This window comes from Panthera uncia (genome assembly GCF_023721935.1).
Source record: "Panthera uncia isolate 11264 chromosome A1 unlocalized genomic scaffold, Puncia_PCG_1.0 HiC_scaffold_16, whole genome shotgun sequence".
Lineage (NCBI taxonomy): Eukaryota > Metazoa > Chordata > Mammalia > Carnivora > Felidae > Panthera > Panthera uncia.
The window spans coordinates 14,811,138-14,832,356 of NW_026057576.1; the positions used below are offsets into that span (position 1 = coordinate 14,811,138).

Genomic DNA, 21,219 nt, shown 5'->3' on the forward strand with positions numbered 1-21,219 from the left:
TCCAAGGGAGCACCTGAGAAACAGTCCCTTGACCTCATAGAAGACTGATAGCTCTTCCTTTAAAAATACTCTGGGGCACCTGGGTGGCTCAGTCAGTTAAGCGTCCAACTTTGGCTCAGGTCATGATCTCACAGCTCGTGGGCTCGAGTCCCGTGTCAGGCTCTGTGCTGACATCTCAGAGCCTGGAGCCTGCTTCAGATTCTGTGTCTCCCTCTCAGCCCCTCCCCGAATCATGCTCTGGTTCTCTCTCTCTTTCTCAAAAATAAATAAATGTTAAAAATTTTTTTTTTAAATTCTAAGACAACTTTGTGTGTGTGCCATGCTTTATGATATGACTTATTAACTCCTCTAAAAAAAGGTGGGGTTTTTTTTCCACATTAAAGCACTTCCAAACAGCTTTTTGAGAAGACTCTGACTCTGCATTGGAGACCCCATGAGGGTGGAATGCCCTTCCATCCAATCAGCACTTACACAGACTTTATGGCTTCCATAAAAGGCCATCCATCCTAGCCCTTCCAGCCAATCAGCACTTAGACAGACTCTCTGGCTTCCGTAAAAGGCCATCCATCCATCCTAGCTCTTTTTCCTATGGCTTCTTAACCTGGGGATTAGCTCTCAGGTAATAATGCAGAACCTCAACTCTCCATGTCTGCAGCAGCAGCACCTTAAGCAAGCTCCTTTCGGAAGGGCTCCCAGAAGCTATACAACACTCCTTTAATATCTGAAGTCTATCTTTGGATCAAGTGGCAGCAGCATAAGTCTGAAGTCTAATACACAGACCAATGTGCAAAGCCCCTCAGCACACAGCTCCACAATGTTTTAATGTTCTGCCTCTCGATTTCACTTGGAGATTCTGATAAAAATCATTTGAAAGTAAAACCGCAGTACCTGACAAATTTATTTAAGAATTTAGTCAAAGGGAAAGAATGGCTATGCTTCCTCCTTTACGATAAAAATTACAGTACAGTTGTGTTTCCTTGTTTTGACCTCCCTGTTAGGAAACCTAGAGCAAAATTTTAATCACAATTACAGTGGTCACCTTTAGCTATATTCTCCTTCCCTGCCACCCTCAGCCCCCAGTTTCTGATTTTCTATTTTTCATTTATCATTTCACTGCGAAGTTTTCCCTTATGACACCTCAAAGCCACTATGGAAAAATACAGGATATAAACAAACATAAATATCACCATGAGAGTCAACATCAATGAATAAATTCAACCTGTTTCTAATCAACGGCGTGTAGGTTTCCTATGACAGAAGAAATTTAGGGGGTATGTTAGAAAGAATATTTAGAATGATCATCGAGTACAATAATCAATCTCCTCTGGAAATCTGAAAGAAAAGGCTTGTGGCTACCTTGCTGAAGTGGTCTAAGGGCTGGAGGGAGAGAGAAAAGATAAAATGACTCTAAAGGTTCTGTATGCCTGTGAATCCACAGTAGTCCGACATGATAGTGGACAACCAGGTATTAAACGCTACCAACTATTCTAATATAAAGAAAATGATTTAAAGATCTGCAACCAGGCCTCACACTCGGGTAGGATTTGCTACCGTGGACCATGGTTATGAGACAGGCTTCAAAGCACCACTGGCCAGACCCCAGTGAAGCCTGTGCCCATCTGCTTCATAACAATGCCTGGCCACAGGAGACCGCCAATCTCTGCCAAAGGTTCCCAAACATAAACAGGTCATGATTTTCACTACCTCACTTCTAAGTCTCCAAAGGTCACTTTACCTGATATATATAATCACCAAGCCAGAATTCCTCTTATTTTCCATCTTTAGGCAATTTGAAAATAATTCATGATACTTCCCTTCAATAATTTCATCCTGCCTTCATATTTACCATCTTGTTTGTCTTCATAATATTTAACCTATGCCACTCTCCAAAAGATGCTGTGCTGACCCTAGAAGTAGAAAGACTAAGACCCTGAAAGCCTGTTTTCTCCCAGCTCAACAGCCTAGGACCAACCTGCTAGGTTATGTGGCCAGTATGTGGCTTGTTCCTGTCCCATGTTTTAGCTCAGAAGAATATAGGAATTACATATTTGCTTTTACCCTTTCCTATGTGTCTTCTGGTGTTTTCTATTGTTGAGTTTCTGTTTACGTTAGAAAGAAGTCCAAGACAGAATCTGTTCCTGTTATTTGAAGGGTCTGTGAATCCATCTATAAGCACGCTTCTGGAGGAGGCCTGGAACGTCTCCCCAACTCGGTTGTTCAGTTCATAGTATGCAACGGAGCACCAGTGCTGTGGTTCCTCGTAGCAAACTGGTCGAAAGTCTGCAAGAAAAAGAACGAGAGAGCACATCACCACTGTCATGCCTGGCTTCCCATCTCACGATTCCACCTGGAAACTTACATTAATGCTGTCAACCAGAAAGGTGGCTGCGGACAAGGATGCTCTCTGTGATCTTTACAAACCTGTCACTTGACAGAAGCTATTGTAGTTAGCTCATCTAGTTAACACATGTGGCACAGAGGCCACAGTCCTTGTGACTCTCCCATGGTTAGACCATTTGTAATCATATTTATAAGTATTGAGGGGGCCTGACAAACAACAATATGAACAGATCAATGTCAATTCCATCGCCCCTAAAGGAGACAGCTCCAAGGATGGTGGCAGGTCACCTCTTCTTTATGTGTGAATGATAGCATATTACTGTCACTGTACCAAACTGAGTCCCTGTGACAAGAGTGTCATTTCCTAACAAACTAAAAATGAAAAATAATAATTTGGATATAATAAAAGCTGAATCAAAACTCTAGATAGGAATTTAAATTACTGAAGAAAGAAAAAAAACTTCTATATAGACTCACATTCTCTGATGTGTACATATGGAGTACTTAGTTATTTATGGCATAAACTATTTTAAAGACAGCTGTATGTTTCATTAGGAAATCCAAGAATGTTATGCCAAACTTTTCAAAGCTAATTAAGTTGCCAGTAACCAACCACAGTTCAGAGTGCTAATTCTCTGCCACTTTCTCCACCTTTTTTAGTGATTATATCAGCTCTCTTCTCTTTGAATATCCTAGTTAGTCTTGTATCTACAGTGTGTTCCTATATGCACTAAAACATAAATTTTTGAAACATAAACTAGGGGGTTATTATCTGATTTACAAAAGGGCCTTTACTTATAGAAGACTTCACCCTGGCCGACTTTAAACATAAGCTCCCTTACACCCTCTCCACCCAGTGTGGTTCCTGGAACTACAGCTTGTGCATCGCCTGGGAGCTTGCTAGGAATGCCGGTTCTTGGATGCCACCCCGGATTTACAGAATCAAAACCTGCATTTACAGAAGATCGCCATGTGGTTTATGTGAACGTGAAAATTGAGCAACGTTTATCCAGCTCATTATAGGAAACAGATAAAATCCTGCAAAAACCCTATTTACATATTTACATATATTTGTAAGGGCACCCCTCTAAGCCAAATCAAAGACCCCATGACAAAACTATAGTATAAACACAACTGGAGCAAAATTGCTAACTTAAATACCACTTCCTGTACTCAACATCCAGAACTACAAACATCTAAATGTTAGGTTAAAATAAAAAATTAACTTACTCTAGTAACCGGGCTGATAAACAAACATTCACTCTACGGTATTGAGGAATGCCAAAGTTAAAATGCACAGCCATGGTTTCTGCCCCTTAAAACACATGTGAAATAGCAGGCTAGCACATTTCATTTTGTTTTTGGATTTGTTTTGTTGTGGGGTAATAGGAAATGCTCTTGGAAAACAGCTACATTTAGCTGTTCATCTACAAATTTACCTCCATTAGGCACTGACAGCACTAAATGACTATCAGCTGTGGCATCTACAGGTCGGCCATTCTGGGTCCCTGGGGCTTCTGTGGCATGATAAGGCAGGGGTGGTGTGTCAGCTAAAAGAAAGCAGTAAAACAGAGGAATGTCAAACTGATAAACTGCACAAAGACAGATCCAACCTTTCTTGCTGTGAAACTCCAGGGCTTGGTGGATAGCGTTATTGCTAAAGACGGGCAGTAATATAATAAGGCTATTCTGCAGGACATTGTGAGTGTCACATAGAAGAAATCGGTTGTCCAGACATCCTCACAAAACGGCTGATTAGTTTTCCCTCTCACTTAGGAGTTATCTATGAGTTATAAGTTCCGACGAATGTAGGATAAGATTTTCAAAGCTAGGAGCTATTCTCCTAGCTTTTGCAATGGCAGAAGAGTCTGCTGTCTGACTTTCAAAGCAGAAAGCTAAACCTTCTTTGAAGTGAGCTTAATTTTCACTTCCTCTGTTGCCATGGATTGTACAATGGCCACAGAGATGGTCTCTCTCTGAGATAGTTCCAAATCTGCTCCCCTAAATGCAGAACATTTGAAACCTGATTATAACCTGTGCCCCAAGGCATGCTGAGAGGAGCTCTTCTCCCCAAATATCAGTTCTATAATTGGACAGTGATCAGGGTTCGGCAAATCGGTGTGCATTCAGTAGATAATATCTTATCAGAAATTAATTCACAACCCAATAAAAACTCTTGCAGCAGAGGAAGAACATTTCAGTGAGAACATCAGAATAACTGATTCCTCCTGTATACATTCCTAATGTCAGTTCAGAATAGTCTTGTTTTGTTAGGGGTGGATGGAGTGCAGTGGCATGAAAAGTTGGCTCAGTCTGCCTTTGTTGAGTTGACTTTCGTCCATTCCAGTAGTTCCCACACTTAAAGTGTGCATACAAATTGCCAGTGAAACTCTAGTTAAAGATGCAGATTCCTCAGAAATTCTGAGTCTGCAGGTCAATGGATGGCTAGACGAAGACATGTATGTTTACAGGCACTGATGGCAGGTCCCAGTGCACACCACATCGTCCAACCGTGGATAAATCATTTCCTTGTGAGAAAATAAACGCTGACTCTGTTTATAGGAAAAGTCATAAAGCAAGGTGGCCCTTTTGTAGGTCCTTGACTGGGTCTATCTATAAAATACAGGTTCAACATAGTTACCCTATCACCATATCCACTCCTAGGCATATGCCCAAAGGAGCTGAAAGCAGGGACTCAAGCAGATGCTTGCATGCCAGTGTATACGACAGCACTCACACTAGCCAAAAGGTGGAAATAACCCAAACATCCATCAACCAACAAATGGATTTTTTTTTAATGTGGTATATCCATTCAATGGAATACTGCTGTCACAAAAATGAAGTAACTGACACAGGATACAACCTAAACTATGAAAACACTATGCTAACTGAAATAAGGCAGACACAAAAAAGGCACATATCATATGATTCCACTTCTGTGAGGTACCTAGAATAAGCAAATTCATCAAGATAAGAAGTGGGTTGAAAGCTACCAGGGGCTGGAGGAAGGAAGAGGAAGAGAATCGGGAGCTACTGCTTAATGGATACAAATTTCCTGTCAGGTTGATGAAAAAATTACGGAAATAGACACTGGTAATGGTAGCACACAACTATGAATGTACTTAATGCCACGACATTGCACACTTAAAAATGGTTAAAATGGCAAATTTTATGTGATATACATTTTACCACAGCTTTAAAAAATTAAGATATGAAAAACCATTAAGTGCCACATTTTAAGTGTGTGAACTCTACGATGTATGAACTATATCTCTGTAAAGCTCGTATAAAAAAATTAAGGGGATGAACCAGTGAATTTCAAGATTTCCTTTTAGTCTCACTTATCTGTGGATCTGTTATTCAGGTTGCATTTTGCTGTTAATCATTCAGAAAAGAATGTTTTCTCCGAAATGAAAAGAGCCATTCCCTCCATAAAAACTAAGCAGCTTCTGCAAAGGTGCTGAGGTCCATCTTTCATGGGTAGGAAGAGGGAAAATATCAACCTGCTAGTCCCACCAATTCAGGAAGACAACGTCAGTGCAGGCAATCTTTACAGTGCAGATACATTTTATGTAAATACGTGTTTGTGACATAATTATCCTCCTTTCTCTTAACCATGGCTCTGTCCTCAAATGACTTCTCTTCCTGTTGTGTCTCTTTCTCTGTGAATCCAGCCTCTTGTAAGACAGCAGCCATCTCCTTCCAGTCTGTGTGGATGACCCCTGAGCTTCCTCCCAGGGTCTCACCCCACATCAAGCCCTACTGAGTCCACCTCCTCAAATTCATTGTCTTCTTTCCATCCCCATATACCTCCCTTAGTTCATGTCCTTATAGTTACTCGCCCAGGCATTACTGAGACCATGATAGTTCTCAACAGTCATTACCTCTTAAAAATCAGAGACTATAGTCATAATCAATCATCATCGTACCTGTAGCAGTAGCACAGTGCCTGGCACTTTTTAGGCACTCAGTAATTACTTACTGACTCAATAACATCTATATCTATAACCCTGAGCACTAGCCCTGTGTTCCAAATGCCTGTGTGGTGGTCCATTTACTCTGTAACCAACGAATGAGCGACTACTGTGTTTTAGTGCCTGTGCTACACATATAAAAGAGAAGATGACTGACAGTTGAATGGGGGAAATAGACCCAGAAGGAATTATACAATGTAGTGTGTTAAATGAAATAGTAAACGTATATGAAAATAGTAGCTGTATTGTTGAGGGGGCAAAAGGAAGAACTAATAACTCAGAAAGGAAGGGCAACTCCTTTCCTGTCTTCCCACATTTTATAAGTTCTGAGGATAGGGACAATTTTTTTTTTTAACGTTTATTTATTTATTTTTGAGACAGGGAGAGAGAGAGAGAGAGAGAGAGAGAGAGCGAGCATGAGTGGGGGAGGGGCAGAGAGAGAGAGGGAGACACAGAATCGGAAGCAGGCTCCAGGCTCTGAGCCATCAGCCCAGAGCCCGACGCGGGGCTCGAACCCATGGACCGCGAAATCGTGACCTGAGCTGAAGTCGGACGCTTAACCAACTGAGCCACCCAGGCGCCCCAAGATAGGGACAATTTTTACCAATCTTTTAATTCTCCTTTTGGCTCCCTAAGCAATGCTTTATGTAATAAAAGTTCAATAAATCTCTCTTAAATAAATGAATATATGAACAAATGAATGAGGCAGATCATAACATCTAGCACCAAATGAATCTATTCATGCCTTTAAGAACTTGTTCCTCGGGATATGATCTACCTCACACTCATGAGGTGCATGTAATTCTCTTCGTCATTATCTAACTTAGACCCACTTAGCATGTGCAATTATGACAACGTGCTTGATTCCCTCTTTTGCTCAGGGCATGCACACTCCCTCTCCCTTACGTAGGCTTCTTCAGTTCAGCAAATGTTTACTGAGTAAGTCTGTCTTCAAGATGCTGTGCTGGCTTCACACAACACGAAAGGAGGACACGCTGGTGAGGTGAGGCCTGACACTGCCCCGGTGAAGTTATGCAAAGAAAAGGCCAAGCATGGACCCCTCACGTTTCTTGCCCTCAGACCAAGTCTTCCTGCTTCAGTCAGCGAAGTACTTTATTATCTCAATTCTGCGACCTTTAAAAAAAAGCCATTTCGTTTCTGAGCGTTCCCAGAGGATTAGAACCAGAAATCAGAGCAAAGAGATGTTGTAGCTCCAGAATAAATGCTCCCAAATGGCCCTGATCTTAGAAGGGGCAGGGTCTAGTGGCCCACAGGAGATTGCCACACAAACTGTAAAGCTCCATACGAACATCAGTAGCCAGTGATTATGATGATGACGGCCCCACCCTGAATAACTGTGTTGGGTCAGGCTCTATGTAGACTGACTGCAGCTTTTTTTTTTTTTTTGGTATTTATTTTTTTTTTTAATTTTTTTTTTTTAACATTTATTCATCTTTGAGACAGAGAGAGACAGAGCATCAACGGGGGAGGGGCAGAGAGAGAGGAAGACACAGAATCCAAAACAGGCTCTAGGCTCTGAGCCATCAGCCCAGAGCCCGACGCAGGGCCCGAACCCACGGACCGCGAGATCGTGACCTGAGCTGAAGTCGGACGCTCAACCGACTGAGCCACCCAGGCGCCCCGACCGACTGCAGCTTTTACTGACCTGAGTGTTGATAGGGGCTCTCTGGCTCGGAGGGGCTTCCTGGGGAGTGAGGGTAGCCGGCGGTGCACGGGGACTGTGAGAACACGTGCCCGGGCCCGGGCGAGGGAGGGAACGCAGGGCACGGAGGCTGCTGGAAGGAGTCGGGATAGGTGGCATTGTGTGGCATGAGAGGCTCGCTGTGGAGGGAGGCACTGCGGAACTTGGCCAGGAGGCTGAGCTGGGGGTTATATTCACTATGTCTTGGCACGAGCACCGGAGGCAGCACTAGGATGAGAAAGGAACCAGCGGGTTAGACTCGAACGTTGGCTCATCAGCACAAAACCCGGTGGACGCTTGCTGTTTGTGTCTGTCCATTTTTGCTGAGACAACTCTGTTTTCTGGGAACTATCCATCCACCATTCTTTGTGCTTACTGTAGAACTGTCAGTTAAGGTCCCATTTTTTCCCAGAAAGTGAGCTTGCGAAACAAGCTGAACACCAAAGTTTAACGCTTAAACGCTCTTATTGCAAACTGAGTATTAAACAGAGTATCACAGTAAAAAAAAAAAAAAACAAAAAACAACAAACAAAAAAACAGGTTAGAGGAGAATCGTTCTGATGTCAGCACTCTAAAGAGACTGTCTATTCAGTCCTACCACAGAAATTACCAGAGCTGCCCTATTATGTGGCCATCTGCAGATCTAATTGCTTGTGTCTTCCTTTAATTTTGCCCATAAAGTGGTTATTTTTTTAAGGCAAAATTGGTTTCTAAGTGATCCTCAGAATTTTTTTTCCCTCAGATACCATGTTGAATTATTCAGATGGCCAGCCTAAATTTTAGGCTCAGTGGTACTGCTAAAGTAAAAAAAAAAAAAAAAAAAAAAAAAAAAAAAAAAAAAAAAAAATTCTACTTGTCTTTACCAGAAAGATTTAAAGGTAACTAAAAATCATTAAGTCAAAGATAAACAGAGTTATAAAAGTAAGAGATAAGCAGCAATAAGATAACTTATAAATAAAGCCCCATGTGTATTTCTTCTGAATTCCATACTTGAAAAAAAAAAAAAAAAGTATTTTTGATCCTGATTCTATACAAACAGTTAGGAATGGATGCAATTCTCAAAGGCAAACATTATCCAGGCTTTCCTAGTTCCTACTGATTTCTGCAGTGTCACAACACCTGGCAGTTGTCAGTAAATGGTGTTGAGTACAGCCTCCGACCAACATAAGTTCCAGAAAGAGAAGCAGAAAAAACAGAGGGAGGAAGTGATCAAAGAAATAACAGAAGAAAATCTCCCAGAGCTAAAGAAGGATCTATGTCATCACATTGAAAAGAGCCGTGGAATACACAACCCAGTTAACGAAAAGAGATCCAGACTTGGTCATACCACCTTGAATTTCAAGCATCGAAGGGCAAATGGAATATTCTATGGGTTCCTAGAAGATCACCTCAAAGCCACCTATGAAGACATGAGAACTGAACTGACTATTGCTTTCCCATAACCAATGCTGGACACTAGAAAGCAATGGACCAAGGCTCTTCTAAGGGAAAATAATTCTTAACACAAGATCCCACGATGGAAACCAATACAGTAGCCAAAAAATAACATAAATCATAAACTAAAATGTAGATATCAAAGATTTGAAAAGAAGAAAAAAAGAGAGAAGTTAATATAAATTAGCTAAATCCTCATCTTTTGTATTAGTCAATGAAATTATCTAAAGGTGATAAATTCAGAAATAGATTTATAAGCATATCATATAGAGTTACCTCCACAATTTTTAGGAATCAATGTGTAAACATTGTCTAGGTGTATAAGTATATTATCTAGAGTTATCTCCATAATTTTTGGTAATAATGGAAGGAACTAGCAAAAGAACTAACCAATAATGATTAAAAGAAGTTGTTTCTGGAGATGGATGTGGTAGCTCTTGTTTTTAATCACACTATTGATTTGTTACCATATGCAAATATTGATAAAAACTTTCATAAACAAGTAAATATTCTGGGGGCGCCTGGGTAGCTCAGTCGGTTAAGCTTCCTTCCAACTTTGGCTCAGGTCATGATCTCACAGTTTGTGGGTTTAAGCCCCGTGTCGGACTCTGTGCTCACGGCTCAAACCCTAGAGCCTGCTTCAGGTTCTGTGTCTCCCTCTCTCTCTGCCCTCCCCTCACTTGTGCTCTCTCTAAAAACTAAATAAACAGGGGTGCTGGGTGGCTCAGTCGGTTAAGTATCCGACTTCAGCTTAGGTCATGATCTCACATTCCGTGAGTTCAAGCCCCGCGTCGGGCTCTGTGCTGACAGCTCAGAGCCTGGAGCCTGCTTCAGATTCTGTGTCTCCCCCGCTCTCTGCCCCTCTGCTGTTCATGCTCTGTCTCTCTCTGTCTCAAAAATAAATAATAACATTAAGAAAATTTTTTTAATAAAAAATAAACATTAAAACAATTACTTTTTATTATTTTTTTTAACGTTTATTCATTTTTGAGACAGAGAGAGACAGAGCATGAACAGGGGAGGGGCAGAGAGAGAGGGAGACACAGAATCTGAAACAGGCTCCAGGCTCTGAGTTGTCAGCACAGAGCCTGACGCAGGGCTCGAACTCACGGACCGTGAGATCATGACCTGAGCCGAAGTCGGACGCTTAACCGACCAAGCCACCCAGGCGTCCCAAAACAATTTTTTAAAGGGTAAATGTTTCAGAATAAACAAACAACAATAATAGCAATAAAATAACATCAATCACAAAGTCTACCACTTATCCACCATAATACATTTATGTCTTTCTTAACAAGCAACACTTTTTCGTTCTACATGTAGAAAATAAACTCTAACAGGTAAATGAAAAGTCTTAAACTAAACCACAACAGTCGAGGGTGCAGAGAAACAAATTATTTCTTCCCCCTTTAAAAGCCAATATGTGCATATACTGTTTTATGACATTATAGGGCACCCAATGGCAACATCATTCAAAAAATGAGCTGGATGATAAGCCATTAAACTTCCTTTTATGTGTTCCATGAATACGCAGGAGAAAGATAGCTTTCTCCATGAGTTGTCTGAAAGTGAGGGCCCGACAGAGTAAATGGTATATGGCTTCTTTTGCGATGACATTTCTTCATCACAATGATAACAAGGTTCAAATAAACACTCACTTTTCTTTTTTGAGTGGACTCACACCCCCTGAATACACAGAATTCAATTTCTTCATAGGCCACAGATCAGAAGCACCAAAAGAAAAAAAAAGGGGCGGGGGGGTTCGTCCTCCTTTATTGAGACAAATGCCTTGATAATGTGTTTTCACCACCTGGATGAAAACTTTTGTAAAGAAAGCCGATGGTATCATTCTGGTGTTATTCAGCTTGACTGGCTAGTTTACCTTAGATTTACACTGATCATATTTTTAAACACTTTCACTCAAAACACAGCGGTCTTAGTCCATTTGGACTGTTATAACAGAAATACTATAAACTGGGTAGCTTATAAACAATAAAAATTTATTCCTCACAGTCCTAGAGGCTGGGAAGTCCAAGATCAGGGTGTAGCATGGTCAGACTCTGGAGAAAGTTCTCTCCCAAGCTACATATTCTGATCATCTGGGTCCTCATAAGGTGGAAAGGTATAAGGGATTTCTCTGAGGCCTCCTTTAGAAGAGCACTAATCCCATTCATAAGGGTCTTTCTTCGTGACCAAATCATCTCCTAAAGCTCCCATCTCCTGATATCATCACCTTAGGCATTAGATTTTCAACATGTGAATTGGCGGGGAGGGGTACATAAACATTCAACCCATAGTAATAGTTATTCCTAATTACTAAATTCTATTTCTAGATCACAACTGCTGCTTACAAATATGACATAGTGAGATTACAGACAGTGGTTCAATTTTATGCCATCTTTTAAATACCACACTGTCTTATTTTTTTTATTTTTATTTTTTTTAAGAGACAGACAGCAACAGAATGTGAGCAGAGGATGGGCAGAGAGAGAGGGAGACACAGGATTTGAAGCAGGCTCCAGGTTCTGAGCTGTCAGCACAGAGCCCCACACAGGGCTTGAACTCATGAACCGTGAGATCATGACCTGAACCAAAGTCCGACGCTTAACCGACTGAGCCACCGAGGCACCCCAAATACCACACTGTCTTAACAACTAAGTCTTAACAACTAAGCATTACAAGGGGGCAACAGTGGCAGGAGTTACTGTGTATATGGGTTGTGTACAAAGCAGAGCTGAGAAAAGCTTTTGTATCTTTTTCAAGAGTCATGTGGTTTTGATATACGGGTACTTTCAGTCAAGAAGAAATTGTACTCCTGAAATAAGCTCCAGTCGCGTGGAGTAAAATCACCACACGCTGCAAAAACACTTTTCGCATGGCTTCCACTAAACTCCAGCCATGCAAAGTGAGGTTTGAGTACTAATGACACTCGTACCAACTGCTGTGTACCAGTCGATGAAGGTGCAGTATTGAAACTGAGAGTTAAGGTTTAAAATTTGAACAGCAATTTGACAGAGCAATTTTATATCTGTTGAAATGAAGAGTAAAACAAAAACAAAAACAAAACTGAGCTCGCATTTGGTAAGTCTTCTTAAATGTTCATTTGCCTGGCAATTCATTTATATTACAGAAGTATTGATATTTGAAGGGTTGGAAATTTAAAAATTAAAAACTGGCCCTTTACTACAGGTAGTTTGAAAAGCATTTAAATAGATGATTTAAGTGGTTGTGTGAGTAAAAAGAAAATCTGAGTGTAGCCCTCAATGTTCCTAAAATGAGGGAGTCAAGAAAATGAGATTTCAAATGAAAAACTTAAGCTTTATGATAATTAGGAACCCAATAAACTTGCTTAACATTAGCATCCTCACTGTTCTCAAAATATTTACTTTCAACATGACCAGAAAGCTAGATGTAAAATCTGCTTTTTCTAATAAAAAACATCAAAGTTAGTTAGGAATAAAAAATCCTGTGTAGCTTAAATATTACCTTAAAATTAATATTATATTTACCCATCTTTCATTTTGGGAAGTCAAACCTAAAATATAATAATATGAAATATACCTGCCATATGTAAAAATATTTACATTTAACATTTCTTTTTTTTTTTTTAATGTTTATTTTTGAAAGACTGAGAGAAACAGAGCATGATCAGGGGAGGGGCAGAGAGAGAGGGAGACATAGAATCCAAAGCAGGCTCCAGGCTCCAAGCTGTCAGCAGAAAGCCCTATACGGGGCTTGAACTCAAGCACCATGAAATTATGACCTGAGCTGAAGTCCGATGCTTAACTGACCAAGCCTACCGAGCCACCCAAGCGCCCCTTGCATTAATATTTCTAAAAGAACCTTACATAAACTAAAACACCAAATAAGGCTTTAAACTTAGGTTTTCTAGTATTCAAAAGGAAAACCAGAGACAATGAGCCAGATAACTTCTTGCAATGTACATTTTACAACTCCATTACTCAGGAAGAAAGAAATGATTTCTTAATGAACATTTTTTTTCATCAGGTATATTTTGAGTGCTTACTGTAACTCATATCTTTGAAACAAACAAGCAAAAAAGAATCAAGTCATTGTCATAAACTTGGACCTGAATGACTTTTTTTTTTTTTTTTTTTTTTGGTATACAGAAAGAGCCCAGAGAGAGAGGAAGGAAAGAAGGGAAGAAAGCTAAGACCTATATGATTTAGTGAAAACATGTCAGATTCTCCAGGGCTTTCTCAACAGTCTTCTACAGAGACTCACTCAATCCCAGGATGAAGAAACTGTGAGAAGCATCCACACGCAGGCAGTGACTTCCCTGACTATAGTTATACAACACGATGGCAAGATTTGGGAGCCCGAAAGGTGGCCTAACTCAAACCACTGTAGGCTGGGCACTTCCTAGTACCGCTGTGAGGTTAACGCCAGGCCTACTTAGACACAACCACCTCTCTCTCTTTTTTCTTTTTTTTTTTTGTTTATGTATTTTTGAAAGAGAGAGACAGACAGAGAGAGTACCAACAGGGGACAAGAGGCAGAGAAAAGGGGACAGAGGATCTGAAGCAGTCTCCAGGCTCCATGTTGACAGCAGAGAGCCCAACATGGGGCTTGAACTCACGAACCGCGAGATCACAACCTGAGCCTAAGTTGGACACTCAACCGACTGAGCCACCCAGGTGCCCCTAGACACACCCATCTTTTATTGGACGTGGGCCACTTGGCAGAGCTCATGTGCCAGCCCTCTGGTCTCCCGGAATGAGACAGGTGGCCAGTCAAGGAGAGGAAACTCCTATGAAAACCGCAGCCCTATAGCCAAAGGAACACTCTATCCAAAGAGAAGTGTAGTCAAACTGCTACAACCAGTGTGAAGGACAAGGGTAAACATCAGACTTCATAAAGGGGGTGAAATATATGTACCCCCCACACACACATATGGGTACATGAAGAGTTTTAGAACAGTATTGAAGCCATATTTAAGAACAACTGCTAATCTTTCCCAGCCCCTGTTGCTTTCAGTCCTAAAAGGATTTCTAGCAATTCTTCCACTGGCTGTTTTCAGACCCAGATATGAGATACTTCCATGCACCTGAGCTTGGGGAAAGTGGCAGCAAAAACCTCCTTTAGTTTAGTTCAGTTTCATTGAGGGAGAGAGGATAGAAAGGAGGATGTTCCTTTTTTTTTTTTTTAAGTTTATTTATTTTGAGAGAGAGAGAGAGTGAGTGAACAGAGGTGAAGCAGAGAAAGAGAAAGATTCCCTAGCAGGCTCCACGCTGCCAATGCACAGCCTGACTTGGGGCTCAATCTCACGAACCGTGAAATCGTGACCTGAGCCAAAATCAAGAGTCAGACACTTAACTGACTGAGACACCAGGGTGCCCCAGGATGTTCATGTTCATAACAAGGCCATGTTAATACCTTCAAAGACCTCCAAGAACTGGAAAAACATGATGACAACTGCAAAATACATCAAAACAAAAATTCATTTTTCAAAATCTCACAAAACATCTATGTATACTGGAAGCACCTTCTTTCTAGATTTTTCTGACTACAAAAGTTTGGATTACTTCCTCGGATTTGAACCTCCCCTCTTTTCCTTTGGTGAGGTGGGGTGGGGGGCGGGGCTTGTCTTGCTGATGTCCCATCACTCCTCTTCAAGTGGGACAAGACTCCTTAACTTTAAAGATAAACCATGACATCAGGAAGAAAATCTCACCTGGAGTCTCCACCCGGCGATAGTGGTAGGGGTTAATGCACACCTCTTTCTGCTTGGATCCAAATGGGAACTCACAGCACTCCAGTGGCTTCAACTCGTGGTGAGACTGGAGATCAGGCCAGCGCCACACTCGGCAGTAAATGACGTGGGGCAACCCCTTGCGGTGGGACACCTGCAGCCGCCCATCCAGGGATCTGGGAATTGTAACGCATTTGCTGGGCTGCCCCGGGCAGCTGAGGGCCCTCTCCAGCTCATCCATGGCTCCTTTCTTCTTCTTTAATTTCTTTACTAAAGAGTCTACTGCCTTCTCTGCCCACTTTTCCTCTTCATCTCCTTGCTTCCAGCCTAGCAGTCTCTTCACTGCCGGGCTGGTGAAGGAGAAGAGGGAGCTGATGGGGGTGCTGGAGTGCATAAGAGGTGAACTGCAGGTGTCCAGTGCAAAGAGGACCTGGACAGATAGCCCTTTATTGCCTGCAGGGCCTGAGGGAAGTATGCAGGGAAGTATGCAGGGATGTCATAGGTACAAACTCTGCAGGGATGTCACAGGTACAAACTCTGCAGGGTTGTCACAGGTAGAAACTCTCCAGGGATGTCATAGGTCTTCCTTTTCTTCTGGAAGTAACTGACTGATTCAGGCTGGGAACTGTGTTGACTTTCTGCTAGGTCCTAGAATAGGCTGGCCAAGTCTGAAAAACAAGAAAAAAACACTCCAATCAGCTTAATCAGGATACTTTTCAGAAAAAAATTAAAGGTTGGATATAAGGAAGAAAATACACTTCAAATGTTTTGGACTTGAAAACTCTTAGTCATCTTTGGCTCTTCCTTCTCCATTATCCCCTGACCCAAGTCTTGGTGATTCTGCCTTCAAAATGTCTTCTAGAATTTGAAACTCCCTCTCCATTTCCACCAGTATCTGAGGCCTAGCCCACCTCACCATGCCTAGACTACTGCAACAGATTCTGAAGTGGCTCCTCTCTTCCAATTCAAATAATCCATTAAATCCCAAATATAAGTTTTAATAAGTCATTTTCCTATTTCAGAAATTACAGTGGCTCCTTAGTTTCCCAAGCATAAACTCCTCTGCCTAGATTTGAGAGCCTCTGTAATCTTTCCTCAACGTGCTCACACTTCTCCCTTTCTCAATTACAGTTTATGCAAGTAACCCATCTTCACTGATGAAAGAATATGTACATGGAATAAAAAAATTAGGACACTAATAACCTCACCATTTGTGTATGTTCTTCCAAATGACTTTACAGGGACAGTGGTTCCCAAAGTGTGACCCAAGGACTCCTGCGAGTCCCAGAGTTCCTTTCAGAGAGCTGCAAGGCTCTCTCTTTTCCAACTACATATCTGTGTGTGCTAGACTTTTCTTCATGTATTTCAACTTTAAAAATATATCACAACAGATTATATGCAGAAACAGGTAAGAGAATTCCAAGTGTCATCTATTAACCAGGCATTAAAGGGATTTGCAGAGATATAAAACAATAACACTCTTTCCAATAATTCTTTTTAAATATAGTTTTTTAAATAAAAATGTTTATGCTAACATATAATGGGTTTATCATTCTCTTTTAATGAATAATTAAGTATTTTTAAGTTTCTCAGTCTTAATTTCAAAATGGTAAATATTTGATAGATATAAGACACATACACAAAGAAACTTTGGAGTTCTCAATAATTCTTAAGAGTAGAAAGAAGTCATAAGACCAAAAAAGTTTGGGAACTGCTTTTTTAGAAGTTACATATAGTCACGGTACATAAATGTGGACAGAAAGAGGTACTGCTGTCACATTTGTTATTCTGCCTGAAAATCAGCTGAATTCTTCTTCGCCCTGGCACCCAGAGGAGACATTCTTTCCCAGTTATTCAACATTCCCATTTAAATTTCCTGAGGTTGAACTATACTTCCTCCTCCGTGAAATAGTTGGCTTAAACAAAACCCTCTCCCTCCTCCAGATTTTAGAAACCAGCTACCATATTAACGTTTAAAGTGTCTGTTGGTAACATTTTGGAACAAGCAAACTCTCAGTATTCAAGAATCAATCTAGCTCAACATCTCCAACAATTGCTTGTTTAGTATGAATTAAATATCATTTTCTCCTCCACTTCCCTAGAGGGAAAGCTGCACCTTTCTGAACACAATGATATAAACTTCTCCCAACGAAGGTGCTACATAAACTCCTGCTATTGTAATTATCAGGGGCCCCATGTGAGGAGGATGCCAGCCTGGTTACTCAAAAATTGGTGAATTTAGTAAATTAAAGCAACACCTGCATCATTTTATTCCATATATAGACTTTATTTAGCAGTGTATAGAGGTAAATGATGATGGAAAGGAGACTTGAGGGCTTGATAGCTGGGTTTTTTCACTTGGAAGTTTGACTTACACCCGGTTTTATTTAGAAAGGTTGATTTTGTGGCTTAACGGTCATGAAATACAGTTAAGTCACTATGTTCTAGTTCTGTTTACTTAACCAAGACAGGCTGCCTTAAAGCAATGGTTGAAGAAGATTAGGAGCTCTAAAGAGAAGTAACATGATGCAGAATAATCTGAACCCCCAACAGGCTTTGAATTCTGCTTAGTTTTACATGGGATTTCTATTAGTAAATTGTGAAATAAATATTTAAGTTTAGGTCAGTGACTGATAAAAGCTTTCTATAAAATGTTCCACAGAGTTAAACTAAATATACCCTTTAAAAAAACGTTTGTTCCAGCAGACAAGTAACAGTTCTCTAAACCAGGGCTCATTGTTGCTTTAAACTATGTGTTCCTATCTACGAATGGCACTTGAAATCAACTTATTAGAACAAAACAGCTTTTGTAAAAACAACAAAATAGACTATAGTGCAGTGCAGCTAACGAAGGAAGAGGATTATTTCGCTAAAACTTTCATTCAGAGGTGTATGTTCTGTGTGACAGATGGCCATGAGGGTCACAATGGAATTTGCAATGCACAATGTAATGTCATTTGGTATTGTGGGTTACAGCCAAAAAAGACTGAAAAGCACTACCTTTAAGCCATAGAGTTCCTCAAGCCATGTCTGTTTGAGGTTCACCTTGATAAGTGACTTGCCAGGGCCACTATCCCTCCTCATGGGGAAACACCGACTGGTCAGAAACCTAAGGTCCAAGGAACCCTGGCTCTACAGTCTGATCTCACTGCCACATTCTGAATCTATATAATGGTCTCACAGTGGCTCTTTATTAGCTCTAAGACCCAGCTCCCATCGCATTACACAGAGGCTCTTGCATTGAGGGAGGCCCCAAAAAGTCAAATTTAGAATCTCAGAGTATTTAGCACTAAATTTGTAATAGGAGCCTCCAGGCAGGGAAAGAAAGAGGATAGAAAATATCAAAAAGTTAAGGTTTAATAAAGCTGGCTGGTGGGTACACAGATGTTCAAAATAATATTCTCTACACTTGTTCTTTGTTTTGATACGTTTTTTAATAGAACAAGTAAATTTAAAAAGTGAATCAGACTTGGACTCTCACTAACATTAAGGCCTCAGTTCCCATTTGTCCAGGGGAACCATTGAAGGTTCATTAAGGCCATTCCATTCTCACTCATATAAAGTCTTTGCCACCAAAGGAACAAAGGGCCCCTTGTTTATCTCCAGCTGGTCATCACTCTGACATCAATAGTGCACCCCCCCTCCCCCCATGCAAGCTTGTTTAGTAGTGTCAACCTGGCTCAGAACAGCTTTCCACTGTCAGATAATTTAAATGCCCTTAGACTATCTGCTCAAACTGAGCACGACCTCCTCAAGTAGCACTGCCCAGGCCCATCATCATCATTAAAACAGAGCACTCTCAGGGAGGTTATTAAAAAACTGTTCCACAAATAGGAGGGGGGTTGTTAATACTGCTGTAGTTAGTTACTCTATTCCTATAAAGTACAAAGAAGGATAAAGCCATCTTTATAGTCTATAAAGATGAATGTATGTGAAGTATTTATAAACAAAAACCTGACCAGACAATTTCCACAAAATCTAACAAGAGCTATGGAAGAGAGATGCCAGGCGGTACAGGGGGAGGAGTCTCTGGCCCAACTTTGGGGGTTCTGGAAGGATTTTGGAGATGATTACTGAGCTGCCCTTAGAAGGATGTAGGTCACAGTTAAAAAACAAACTAACTTGGCAGATTAGGATAATTTCCTAGTAATTCTTTTTGTGGTTAAATTCTCACTTTCCTAAGACAACTGTCTATGCCTTGTCACAAACCAACCATGTGAGCTTTGACAAGTCATGTGGTCTCTCTGGCCCCCCTCATTTCCTTGTCTGAAGATCAAGGGGGGCTCACCCTCAAAGTAGGCTCTGCCTGGGCAATAGTTCCACGACTCCACGGCTGTCGGCTGTAACCTGCCACATGGGACTGTGTGACTCCTTCAGCTGCTGCCGACACGACATTACTACCCTAGTCTACTCCTGGGGTAGCACAGCCTGAGAACGAAGCCTTCACTCATGAAGCTGTATTGCATAGAGCAGAGCAAAACAACAATTTTTTCCACTGTTGTCAAATTGACCCTCTTTATAGCAAATGTCATGTACCAACACAGCATGATTTCCACTCTTCTCTCCATACTTTTGTTTCTTTCTAGCATTGTCTTTATTACCACGAAGGAACCAGAGTGAAAACATATGCTTGCGGGGCGCCTGGGTGGCTTAGTCGGTTAAGCGGCCGACTTCGGCTGAGGTCATGATCTTGCGGTCCGTGAGTTCGAGCCCCACGTCAGGCTCTGTGCTGACAGCTCAGAGCCTGGAGCCCATTTCAGATTCTGTGTCTCCCTCTCTCTGACCATCCCCTGTTCATGCTCTGTTTCTCCCTCTCTCAAAAATAAATAAAACGTTAAAAAAAATAAAAAAAAAAAGAAAACATATGCTTGGTATTACTGTGTTTGACATTACATGCAGTGCCTTCAGTCAAAGCCCTCATCACCCCAGACCTCCACAAATGTTATCTGCTGGCCATTACAGCTTGCCTTCTGTAGGCAGAAGGACAAAAGCACAGCTCATCCCTCTTCTGGCTCACTCGTGGTCCACTTCACATACAGCACAAAACAGTATTTCCTTTTTTTTTTTTTTAATGTTTATTTATTTTTGAGAGAGAGACAGAGTATGAGTGGGGGAGGGGCAGAGAGAGAGGGAGACACAGAATCCAAAGCAGGTTCCAGGCTCCAAGCTGTCAGCACAGAGCCCGACGTGGGGCTTGAACTCACGGACCGCAAGATCATAACCTGAGCCGAAGTCAGACACTCAACCGACTGAGCCACCCAGGTGCCCCACAAAACAGTACTTTCTTTTTTGGGCATCTGAGTTTTACAATAAACCTCAACTGAGTAAGCAAAAAAAACCCCTCATTTTCAAGTTTTTAAAATAAACAGGACCACTTAAAAGAAGAGCAGAGCTGACCACAAGCATATACACTATGATTTAACTACCTAATTCCACCCTAAATTCCAATTTGTCAGGCTGTACAAAAGTTTGGGAGATAGGAACATTTCATTTTTAAGTTGTTGGTTTAAATCAAACTCCTGTTAGCAGTTACTCAAGATTATTTTTCCTTACTGTCCTCCTTGGAAGATTCAACTGGTGATTTTAATCCTGACGAGAACAAAATTTAAAAAATACCATTTATGATGAATATGTTGGCTATCTGCCCTGGAGCATGCCAAAGCATTGCACACACAAAACTTCTGAGCAACCCTTCAGGGGCACTGCTTCCTTGTCAGTGTGTCCAAGAAAAGTCTACATCACCAACCACGCTGTATGCCAGCCAGTGTAGGGGATCAGATGGCATTTGCCCATTCTGCAAGGGCCCACTCCAGAAACACTCACCACATTGAGACATAATTGTTTCAATATTTTTGTTTTTTAATTTTTCAATCTTATCAATTTTGACCCTCTAATCCATAGTATCCCTACAGTATCCCTATTTTTATAGCACTTTTGTATACCAGTAATTAATATGGCAATAACAAGTGTTTTAAAGTTAAAAACAGATCCAAAAAAATGTCTACCTAGAAAATAGTTGGCTATTATTACCCCTATTGACACATATATATCATGTC

The 21,219-nt window shown here is 41.1% G+C and overlaps 1 protein-coding gene across 2 annotated transcripts in view; it reads right to left on the bottom strand.

The window, feature by feature from the left end:
* The window catches only part of SMAD9 (SMAD family member 9), a 78,840-nt gene that overhangs the window by 14,942 nt on the left and 42,679 nt on the right, over window positions 1–21,219 (bottom strand). The window contains exons 3-6 of one of the 2 annotated variants that reach the window (XM_049646818.1): window positions 15,146–15,831; window positions 7,981–8,244; window positions 3,780–3,890; window positions 2,059–2,280 (exon numbers count right to left, since the gene is read on the bottom strand). In XM_049646818.1, coding sequence (XP_049502775.1) covers window positions 2,059–2,280; window positions 3,780–3,890; window positions 7,981–8,244; window positions 15,146–15,557 — 1,009 coding nt within the window. In that variant the 5' untranslated portion in view covers window positions 15,558–15,831. The remainder of the gene's footprint in view (window positions 1–2,058; window positions 2,281–3,779; window positions 3,891–7,980; window positions 8,245–15,145; window positions 15,832–21,219) is intronic. The other variant, XM_049646819.1, reaches the window with a different exon arrangement.